At 39.3% G+C, this 12,740-nt stretch overlaps 1 protein-coding gene across 1 annotated transcript in view; it reads left to right on the top strand.

Moving 5' to 3' along the window:
* Positions 1 to 3,415: 3,415 nt before the first annotated feature.
* The window catches only part of LOC132549163 (nidogen-1-like), a 34,495-nt gene continuing 25,170 nt past the window's right edge, over positions 3,416 to 12,740 (top strand). The window contains exon 1 of the mRNA XM_060213084.1: positions 3,416 to 3,775. Within this exon, the coding sequence (XP_060069067.1) occupies positions 3,566 to 3,775 (210 nt within the window). The 5' untranslated portion in view covers positions 3,416 to 3,565. The remainder of the gene's footprint in view (positions 3,776 to 12,740) is intronic.

Raw genomic sequence — 12,740 nt, 5'->3', positions numbered from 1 at the left:
ATACAAGACAGTGTGTCCTCAATCTCTCAATATAGGATAATGTGTCATCACTCTCCAATGTTACAACTAAATGGTTTTTTTTTATTTTGTAATTCTTTTATTTTTTTGACAAGTTTTTACATATTACACGATACACAATATACAAGAGAAACCACACAAAAACATACACCCACACTCTCACACGTGTGTGCTCTTACTTGAATATGTCTTACACATATACATGCATCATCATCATCATCATCATCATCATCTTAATCATCATGCACATGTATCTACTACTTACTGCACACAAACTCACTCATCAACATTCACACCCACTTACACTCACATAGCAAACTTACATGTACTTAACAAAATACTCACACACACACACACATATAATATCATATCACTTACACTTATCAAAGATATTTTCTCACACACACATACTCACTCATGAATACATTTATAATATAAAAAAAAACATTATACATCCTAAACAAAAAAAGAGAGAGGGAGAGAGGAGTAAGAGAGAGAGAGCGAGAGAGGGAAAGAGAGAGAGAATTGGGAGGGTTATAATCATTATTAAATAAAAATAGCACTAATTTTGTGGAAATTCAATAAATTTAAAGTCAGTTTGGTAAAGTCAAGGCCATGGCCATTGGGAACAGACTTGTTAGCATACATACTATAGTTCCAAAATGGGCATCCATTTTTTCCAATTATTCTCAAAATTTGTTTTCATAATAGTTTTTTTTTGCTGGAAATGTTGTGCTTTTGAACATGGAAATGATCCTTAATCTTATTTATGAGAGCATTTAAATTAAGAGATTTTTGTAGACATCTTGACATATAAACATAGTGTTTAATGAGAATTAAAATTTCGTTATCTACAGAGTTAACATTAGGATGGATAATTCCAAATAAATATGTTTCTTTGTTTATCCAAAAAGGAATCAGAAGAATATCAAGAAGAGATTCAAATCTCTCCAATAGATTCTGTACCTCTATACACTCCCATAGACAGTGAACGATTGTTTCTCTTTCCATATTACATAGTGTACATAAAGGGCTAGGTATTAAATTAATGTTGAAAAGAAAGGAGTTCGTAACCAGAATATGATGTATAATCCTTATTTGAAACCACTGTAGCTTAGAACTTTTTGTAATAGTAAACGGAATTATTAATATATTTTTCCACTTCTGATCATCAAAGTCAAACTCATCACTCCATTTTCGAATACCAGTAGGGGATGGAGCTGGTTTAATAATAGCATTGTAGACGTCTTTGGCACCTTTTTGACTTTTATAAAAAAATTTCCCATAGAAGTGGTATAAAAGGCTGAAATAGTCCTAATGGATGGAAGTCATGTTACAATGTTATGTGTTTGGTGCATATGTCAATAGCATACACAAATATGGAAGCGAGATATGGTGCTTTCACAAAGCATCAGATATAGAGAAACTTCATTCTGGGTTTTGTAATCGATTACTAGGTGCCAAAATATTTACAGATACTGATTTTGTATATATTGAACTTGGTAGGCAGTCACGGTACATAAACAGGAAGTTAAAAAGCATGAAATACTGGCTCCGTGTCTAGAACGACGTTTAACGATTAAAGATGAGTTGATATACAATATCAAACAAGAAATAGATAAAGTAGGTTTATCTTACATTTGGAACAGTTATTTCATAAATAAAAATACGTACAGAGTATTATAACAAAGATTTGAAGACACTGTTATACACAGGAAATAACAGCCAAATTTATTAATGCTACTCGAGGTGACCTATATAAACATCTAACTGACCATTTTTTGCTTGCAATATTACTTTCTGAAAATCTGTTGAGGATGTACATAAAAAAATGTAGCTAGCATTAGATTGTCTTCACACCAGTTAAAAATTGAAAATGATCCCTATCACAACATTTAGATGAGACGTAGGATGTATGAATGCTGTCCAATGCCGTTTTCCTATGGACCGCATTGGATTGAATTGATGGCCACCCCACTGTTTAATACGAGATGCTCGTCGCGTGGCATTCTGAGCGACTCAGATAATGTGTCTTGTACACACATTCACGACAGCACCATCCTCGAACTTCCAGGAGTTCGGATTGTATTGCTGTATCGAACAGCGTCGGCTCTCGGAGATGGAACAACGCCCACTGGTCCGGTTCGCGTCACGGGTACAAATCACACTCCTTGAATCTTCACAGGAAGTTATGTATTAACAGTAAATACATCACAATACACGAAAATCTATAAGATAGTATAGTGTTTAGTTCCTTGTTGTACACTACAAAACATACTGTCTTCTAAATTTTAAGTGTTAGTGTTATGATGGCTGTCCAATACCATGATAACAGTAAATTGATTTGTAAATCCTAAGGAGGTGGTGAGCGAAACGTTGTTTTGTAAAGGATATACGGTGACTTTGATACGTAGATTGGATTGAACAGAGGAACGGATAAAGTGCTATATATAAGTTTATATATTAATACATATAAGTTTAGTACATGTATAACTTATCTATGTTCTACCGCTTCTCTTTTCCTCTCCCTATTCTACCTCTTTATCACAAGCTTACTATTCTCTCTCCTGCTAAATCTTTATCCGTTATTTACATATTGTGTTGTTTTCACGTGAAGGCATTGTAAATGTTTCTGTGTAATACACTTCGGAGAAGACTAAATGCCCAATTCTTTTGTTCATTAACAATTTTTTACAACAAAACAAAAAAAAAACTGTTAAAAATTCCAGGAATATCTTTCTAATTATCCTGAAACCCAGACTCTCTTTAAAACGTGAGTGTAAACTCAAACAATTTAGAATGCACGCACCCAATCTCTATCTGAACATTGATTTGAATTTTTTTTAAAACATACTGAATGAAACAGTAAATTTATGCACGTGCACGAGAGTGATTCCATTCCGAAATATTTTAAACATCGTTACGATACATACAATATGTAATGTAAACACTCTGTATACAATATAGTGCTTATTAACGGTGACAAGTAAACACAACTCATGGGAATTCCATAGTACTCTATCCAGGTTACTAAAAAGCACACATATAGTTAGATTATATAATCAATGTAACTGTATGACAGTCAAAGTCAATATTGAAAGGTTATAAAACTAGGATAAACTAGAAGCGTGAAGACTAATTTCCACTGTAGCCCACTACGGTTAAATACCCCCAGCCCCCAGGATAAAGGCCGGGGTGCCCAAGTGACGAATCACAGATTTTTGACAGCTTATACATACATTAACGGTTAATAAGCCAGACACCCAGCTGAGCACTCATCAGAACTTCCGATTCTTAACACAAGTCAACTTTGACCTCAGTTTTTGGTGAAATGTGCCAGGCGTTCGCTGCTCATCTATCGCGTAGCCAATCGCGCTGTCGGTTCCCGTGAGGCTACACTGTACGTTTGTAGGTAAGGGGGGAGTCCGCGAGCAACTAAGCTGATTACCACTAATAACCGCTATTTATAGAATCGAGCCAGCACTTCACTCATGGATTAACGCAGAGACCCACGCTGTTGGAACTTTGGAACATTTAAAACCAGACAATGGAGTTCGGGAATATATTTCTAAATTTGATGTTGATGCTTCTGTGTAATTTTGGATGTGTAACAAAAGCTGTGCCCATAAAACTTTTATTTCCATTCGGTGAACAACGCGGAGATAATTTACTGGACGCCGGGGATGATATTAGTTCGGACGAAATACCTCTTACTGTGCCGATTGTGTTCTACGACAAAACATACTTCAGCGTATATGTAAGTACAACATCACTGTTCACAGTCTTACAGAAGCAGGATGATGACACATATCTTCTCCCAGCATCAGTACCCCAGATAAACCATGTGTTGTGTTCCTACACAAACATTCTACAACACAGGACGCGGAGGCTCGTGTCGGGGTACTAACATATCATGCATAAGTAAGATGTTCAATAAGCATATTTTGTATAATTATAAACACAAACCCTTAAAATGCCCCCAAATCCGTAAACTTTACCGTAGAACTCGTCGCCACATGCTAGATAGACGTTAATAGATATCCGTTCGCAATCACGTTATTTATAGAATGCACCATTTCACATTCCGTCTCATCTCAACTTTGGCTACAAATGTGGCGAAGTTCATTTATTTATTTATTTAACGTGGTGAACGTTTTCACGGCTTTTCGGCTTTTATAATTGCTAACATGGTAGTAACTTCTATAAATACTAGACATTTCTGCCTCTACAGGCCTCAGGCTACCACAGGAAGAGAGGAGATTGAGTCTCGTCCGATGTACCTCATCTATTATAGTTATCGCTAAAACATTGTACTGGTTACGGAAATTAACCTGCAATATAATACTCAACACAACTCAGGAGTCACAACTGCCGCAATCATTTGTTTTGAAAAAAAACATCGGCAAAAATTGTCCGTGACGCTGTCTCTATATGTAAAATTAAAAATCACGAATTATTTTATTAACGCTCCTCCTCCCGACCTCTGCCTCCCTAGATATCCCTGGTCAGACGGCGGCCGCCCTAGACAGTCCCGGTTAGATCGCTGCCGGTCAAGAAATTCCAGGTTAGACCGTCGTAACCCTAGACAAACGAATGCCGGTTAGAGTATCGTCTCTCTATATATTCCTGGTCAGACCGCTGTCTCCCCATATATTCCAAGTTGAACCGTTGCCCTTCCCGACCCTACACACATTCTATGTTATGCCGACTTCCCCCTACACATTCTATAATATGCTGTCGCCCCTACACTTTCTATGTTATGCCGTCACCCCTACACTTTCTATGTTATGCCGTCGTCCCCTACACATTCAATGTTATGCTGTCGTCCCCCTACACATTCTATGTTATGCTGTCGCCCCCTACACATTCCATGTTATGCTGTCGCCCCCTACACATTCCATGTTATACCGTCGTCCCCCTACACATTCCATGTTATGCCGTCGTCCCCCTACACATTCTATGTTATGCCGTCGCCCCTCTACACATTCCATGTTATACCGTCGTCCCCCTACACATTCCATGTTATGCCGTCGTCCCACTACACATTTCATGTTATGCCGTCGTCCCCCTACACATTCCATGTTATGCCGTCGTCCCCCTACACATTTCATGTTATGCCGTCGTCCCCCTACACATTCCATGTTATGCCGTCGTCCCCCTACACATTTCATGTTATGCCGTCGTCCCCCTACACATTCCATGTTATGCCGTCGTCCCCCTACACATTCCATGTTATGCCGTCGTCCTCCTACACATTCCATGTTATGCTGTCGTCCCCCTACACATTCTATGTTATGCCGTCGTACCCCTACACATTCCATGTTATGCCGTCGTCCCCCTACACATTCCATGTTATGCCGTCGTCCTCCTACACATTTCATGTTATGCCGTCGTCCTCCTACACATTTCATGTTATGCCGTCGTCCCCCTACACATTCCATGTTATGCCGTCGTCCCCCTACACATTTCATGTTATGCCGTCGTCCCCCCTACACATTCCATGTTATGCCGTCGTCCCCCTACACATTCCATGTTACGCTGTCGTCCCCCTAAACATTCCTTGTCAGCCCGTCGTTTTCTATACGTTGCTGATTAGCGCATTGTCTCCTTAAACACTAGATTTCTGTAACAGCATTTTCGATTATACCGTCGTCTTCCAAGACATTTCCGGTTAGACAGACAGTTTCAACTCGCCTAATATCACTAGATGTAACTTTGTTATCCATTTGCCCAGTTTCTTTATGATCAGTAGCTAGCCGATTGTCTTTTGATCTAGAGGTAAACATGGCTCACACAGTCTCGTTTGCGCATTAAACACCCATGTTCAGCTCGTTTTCAGAAAGTGGCCATGCGCATGCTTCCGTGTCTTCGTTCGATATTCCAGTGAGATTCCATACGAGGACTGATTGATAAGCTGTGAGCTTTGTATGGAAGAAGTTAAGCATGGATGTCCTTTTCAAGCTGTACTATTCCCTGGCTATTTAAGGTTGGGTACATGAAGACTGGTGTCATTTGGTCAGTTTATGTTGAAGAGGTAACACTCTAAAGTAATAAGGCATGCGACTTTTGCAAAATGAATCAAATCGCTGAAAGAGCAGTGATTCAGTATCTGCAAAAGAAGGTGTAGCACCTATGGATATCCATACTGATATGATAGCAACACTAGAGAATGAAGCCTCTTCAAATGCTTAAGTGAAAAGGTGAGTGGTGGAAATTAAGCAGATCCTTGGGGACGACGCCCCTCCTGGAAGGTCTGTCATTGTTGCAACTCCAGAAATTACCAATAAACACACAAAGTGGCACTGAGACCCTTAAAAATCGCGGGTAAAAGTGTATAGATACAGAATGGGATTATGTTGAAAAGTAATGCTATATGTCCACTAAAAGTCAAATCAATGTCAAATATGAGACTTACAATCTACCAATCAGCCCTCGTAGCTGCTGTGCAGGTTATGGATCCGAGTATTATCTGAAGGTAAAGATTTCAGGGAAGCCTCTGTCGTTATAGATCACATTATTATCTACAGGTAACAGATTCAGGAAAACCCCTACCGTTATAGATCATAGTATTATCCAAGGTGAAGATTTCAGAAGCCTCTACTGTTATCAAAATATTATCAATACATTATCAATATATACAGATTTCAGGGAAGTCTCTATCGTTATAGATCTCGGTATCATCTATGGGTAAAGATTTCAGGGAATCCTCTACCGTTATAGATCGATCTCGGTATTATCTATAGGTAAAGGTTTCAGTATCATCTATAGGTAAAGATTTCAGGGAATCCTCTACCGTTATAGATCGATCTCGGTATTATCTATAGGTAAAGGTTTCAGTATCATCTATAGGTAAAGATTTCAGGGAATCCTCTACCGTTATAGATCGATCTCGGTATTATCTATAGGTAAAGGTTTCAGTATCATCTATAGGTAAAGATTTCAGGGAATCCTCTACCGTTATAGATCGATCTCGGTATTATCTATAGGTAAAGGTTTCAGTATCATCTATAGGTAAAGATTTCAGGGAATCCTCTACCGTTATAGATCGATCTCGGTATTATCTATAGGTAAAGGTTTCAGTATCATCTATAGGTAAAGGTTTCAGTATCATCTATAGGTAAAGATTTCAGGGAATCCTCTACCGTTATAGATTTCAGTATTATCTATAGGTAAAGATTTCAGTATCATCTATAGGTAAAGATTTCAGGGAATCCTCTACCGTTATAGATTTCAGTATTATCTATAGGTAAAGATTTCAGGGAATCCTCTACCGTTATTTCAAGGAATCCTCTACCGTTATAGATCGATCTCAATATCATCTATAGGTAAAGATTTCAGTATCATCTATAGGTAAAGATTTCAGTATCATCTATAGGTAAAGATTTCAGGGAATCCTCTACCGTTATAGATCACGGTATGATCAGAACTGCTCCTTAATAGACGGAACATTGTCGATGACTAAAGTAATATAGTACTTGATTGGAGCCTGGTACACATGGTGTCAAATCTAGCCCCTTAGCGGTTATAACAAGACTCCGTCTGTTTCTGATCTCTTCGCGAAATGCTAGAGGTCACTGTCCCTCCGCAGTCTTGAGTACCTCTAACGGTGCGACAGTGTCTATACCCCCCATCAAAGGTTCGGGACCATTTAACACTAACTGTGTGTACCAGCCGTCATTATCAATCACAATCATAACATGGTATATCTGGGTACGTTACACTTGTTCCCTCACACATGCTGAGTGTTCCTAACTACGCCAAACAATGCATTCTCCGTTAATGTGACCACTAACCGGAAGTAGCTGCTGAGCGGAGGAAGTTGATATATGTACAACAGGTTTCCTATTAGTTGTGATAGAACAAATACACGGAATTTCCTTAGTAGAACATGAACATCTCTCAGGTGGAATTATTTCTTAAAGAAAATATGTGGAACGTTGGACACATAGTTACCCTCTTCATTATCGCGTGAAAATGTCATTATTTCGGCTAAAAAATGCAAACTTTACAAAATCTTTTGTCAAATAAATAATGAAATAAGTTAACATGTCAATGCTTGTATTTTGTTTGTGATAAGAAGAAAGCCAAGGAAAGCAATTGATTTTGTAGTCCAATCCTTTTCAAAGAGCGCAGTACTTACAATAGACTAAGAAAACAACTAGTCATCACATCAAGGATAGCATGAGTTAAGTGGAGCAGATTGACGGATGACCTATAGCACAGCTGTCTGTCCATTCCAAACATCCTGTTGACGCCGTGGGAATATTCCCTGTAATTTAATATGATACGTATAGCTTTCTTGTCATAGTGCTTGCAGGTTTCCATGTTTGTGCTGGTGAAATAAAAATGGTCGCTTATACGGCCTGGCCGACAACCTGTTAATGAGGATAGGTGATTAAGGTTAATCATCAATACGACCTGTCCGTGATGGTACGTTACTAGGGTCAGTCATCAACACGACCTGTTCCCGAGGGTACGTGATTAGGGTCAGTCATCAATACGGCCTGTCCGTGAGGGTACGTTACTAGGGTCAGTCATCAACACGACCAGTTCCCGAGGGTACGTGATTAGGGTTAGTCATCAATACAACCTCTCCGTGGGGTTACGTTATCAGGGTAAGTCAGCAATAGGACCTGTTCCCGAGGGTACGTGATTAGTGTCAGTCATCAATACGACCAGTCTGTGAGGTACGTGATTAGGGTAAGTCAGCAATACGACCTGTTCCCGGGGGTACGTGATTAGGGTCAGTCATCAATACGACCTGTCTGTGATGGTACGTGATTAGGGTAAGTCATCAATACGACCTGTCTGTGAGGGTACGTGATTAGGGAAAGTCATCAATACGACCTGTCTGTGAGGGTACGTGATTAGGGTAAGTCATCAATACGACCTGTCTGGGAGGGTACGTGATTAGGGTAAGTCATCAATACGACCTGTCTGTGAGGGTACGTGATTAGGGAAAGTCATCAATACGACCTGTTCCCGAGGGTACGTGATTAGGGTAAGTCATCAATACGACCTGTCTGTGAGGGTACGTGATTAGGGAAAGTCATCAATACGACCTGTTCCCGAGGGTACGTGATTAGGGTAAGTCATCAATACGACCTTACGGTGAGGGTACGTGACTAGGGTCAGTCATCAATACGACCTGTCTGTGAGGGTACGTTACTAGGGTCAGTCATCAATACGACCTGTCTGTGAGGGTACGTTACTAGGGTCAGTCATCAATACGACCTGTCTGTGAGGGTACGTTACTAGGATCAGTCATCAATACGACCTGTCCGTGAGGGTACGTTATTAGGGTCAGTCATCAATACGACCTGTCCGTGATGTTACGTTATTAGGGTCAGTCATCAATACGACCTGTTCCCGAGAGTACGTGATTAGGGTCAGTCATCAATACGACCTGTCTGTGAGGGTACGTGATTAGGGTAAGTCATCAACACGACCTGTTCCCGAGGGTACGTGATTAGGGTAAGTCAGCAATACGACCTGTCCGTGAGGGTACGTGATTAGGGTAAGTCAGCAATACGACCTGTCCGTGAGGGTACGTGATTGGGGTCAGTCATCAATACGACCTGTCATGAGGGTAAATCCGTGAGCGTACATTATCAGTGTCAGTCACAACCTTTCCGTTAGGGTATGTTATTGGAACCAGTGACTGATTTGACCTGACAGTGAGGGTCCATCATTAGGATAATCACTAATGTGACCTGGTCACGAGGGTTTATAATTAGGACCAACCACTGCAGCGACATGTCAACGAAGGTACATGTCAGGGCATTATCCCTATCGTACCCACGCTCTACAAACAGTTACACTCACTGATTGGAGATCCATGTACATTGTTTTTTGTTTTTCTCAAAACTTCTTTCCGTTCAGGTGATGACGTTTCCAACTTTTTGTTCGTCAGAATTCTTGCTTTGACCTAGACCTGCTTTTATGACTTGTTCTCGCCACATGGCTTCCCAGTTCCTGGCTCAGACACTCAACATGTGCCTGCTGTGAACCATTTGAAACTGATTATTCACATTACCATGTCAAGACTTTTCTTCGCAGGTGGCTTGGCTTATAATTCGTATAACAGGAAAGGGAATTATTTAAATTGAAAACAGTGGTGAATGTGTAAATATCGGGGTGACGGTGAAAGTTTATCAGTGACGAGATTACAGCGGCGTTTTATCAGCACGGAAGTGTGCCGTTTACTATAAAATGTGCAATTTGTGCAAATGATATGTTGCCTTAAGTAAATATAGTGTATGCTATATATGTGTATGGTATTAAAGTGGAATCACCAGCAATGCGATGTGCGTGTGTGCACGTATATATACTGTTCTAATATAGTGTACATACAAATTGTGATTGTGAACAGCTCTCAAATGTTAGGTCACCTGAGACAGTCTCATGGTGATCTTTTTGCGACCACCTCAAGCGTTGTACATCGTGCGTCCGTAAAAAATTGAACATTTTCTACTTTTTCTCAAAAACCCATGAACCAATTTCTATGAAATTTTGCAGAAACCTTCTCTGGCCAAAGATCAACAACGGCAGTGAAATATACAGCGCCCATCACACAGAGGCCTGAAGGACGGGGCCAAAACTGTCAAACTGACTAAAATTTAAAAAAAATAGAAAAACTTCTTCTCAACACCCAAGTATGGTAGAATCAATTACTTTTCGTGGATGGAAGCATATTAAAGTGTTTTACCAAAAGGGTGAATTTCATGGCCCAATGGTCTCCCATTTCCCCGTGGGGAGGAGGTAAAGTTTACTATAGTTTATATAGGAAACATATATTTTTAAGCATAATTTGTTTAATTTCCATTCAAAATATTTCAAACTTGGTTAGAATTATGAGCAAAGGATGACGGCTATATGGTATGCTCATATTGATTGTGACAGATACCCAGGGGTTGACGGGCAGGGCCAAAAGTGGTCAAATCGACTCAGATTTCAAAAAAATGTCTCAACACCCACATATGGCAGAATCAAATGATCTTCATGGATGTGTATATCAGAATTGTGAATTTCATGGCCCCAGGTTCTCGCATTTCCCCGTGGGCAGGGGGTAAAGTTTACTATGGTTTATACATGTATAGATAAAAAAAATGAGCACAATATGTTTAATTTTCATTTGAAACATTTCTAACTTAGTTAGAATTATGAGCAAAAGATGATGGTTTGATGGTGTGGGATATTGATCCTATCTGACCTCCAGGGGCTGATGGGACCAAAAAGGGGTCAAATTGACTGGTATTTCAAACATTCTCTTCTTAACACCCACATATGATATAATCCAATGTTCTTCATGAATGAGAGTGTCTAAGGTACTTTACCAAAATTGTGAATTTCATGGCCCCATGGTCTCACATTTCCCTGCTTGGAGGGGGTAAAGTTTATTATAGTTTATATAAGCAAAATAGGTTTTTGAGTAAAATGTGTTTAATTTCCATTGGAAATATTTCAAACTTGGTTAGAATTATGAGTGAAGGATGACAACTAGATGGTATTCACATATATTGATCCTATCTGACCCCAGGAGCTGATGGGCGGGGCCAAAAGGTGTCAAATTGACTTAACTTTAAACAATTTTCTTCTCAACTCCCAGTGTAGTAGAATCAAATACTTTCATGGATGGAAGCATCTTAGGTGGTTTAATTAACAAAATGGCTCAACATTTCTTTCTGGGGAGGAGGTTAATTTTATTATAATATTTATAGAAAAAAATGCATTTTTGAGCAAAACATTGTGAATTTCCTACTGGAAATAACTTTATAAGAATGGTTAGTAAAGGATGACAGTTTTGATGGTATGCATGTATTAACACTGGCTTACTGTCATCAATGTCACCATTTCTTTTTCATTACACTTGAAAGCTACTTACCCTTTAACCTTTATAATCAATATTGCTGATCTCAGGTGACTCTCAAGGCTGCTTGGCCTCTTGTATTTACAACTAGTGACAGTAGAATAATGAAAGTCGTTCCTATATATAGAGTAGATAAGGAAAAGTACACTTACATATGGTATCATTCACTCTGAACAACTAGTTTCAGACGTTATAAACACTTACTCTGTATATGTAACACTTCCTTGGTATACAGTATACTTCAATCCCTAGTTATGATATAGTTCAGACTTTGCCTGGGACTATAGTTCAATCCCTAGTTATGATATAGTTCAGACTCTGCCTGGGTGTATAGTTCAATCCCTAGTTATGATATAGTTCAGACTTTGCCTGGGACTATAGTTCAGTCCCTAGTTATGATATAGTTCAATCCCTAGTTATGATATAGTTCAGACTTTGTCTGGGGCTATACTTCAATCCCTAGTTATGATATAGTTCAGACTTTGCCTGGGACTATATTTCAATCCCTAGTTATGATATAGTTCAGACTTTGCCTGGGACTATATTTCAATCCCTAGTTATGATATAGTTCAGACTCTGCCTGGGTATATAGTTCAATCCCTAGTTATGATATAGTTCAGACTTTGTCTGGGGCTATACTTCAATCCCTAGTTATGATATAGTTCAGACTTTGCCTGGGACTATAGTTCAAACCCTAGTTATGATATAGTTCAGACTCTGCCTGGGACTATAGTTCAAACCCTAGTTATGATATAGTTCAGACTTTGCCTGGGACTATAGTTCAATCCCTAGTTATGATATAGTTCAGACTCTGCCTGGGACTATAGTTCAAACTCTAGTTATGATATAGTTC

This window comes from Ylistrum balloti, unplaced genomic scaffold (genome assembly GCF_031769215.1).
Source record: "Ylistrum balloti isolate Yb309-2 unplaced genomic scaffold, AGI_CSIRO_Ybal_v1 Utg370042, whole genome shotgun sequence".
Lineage (NCBI taxonomy): Eukaryota > Metazoa > Mollusca > Bivalvia > Pectinida > Pectinidae > Ylistrum > Ylistrum balloti.
The sequence above is the reverse complement of the archived record's forward strand: the minus strand, read 5'-3'. Positions and strand labels throughout refer to the sequence as shown.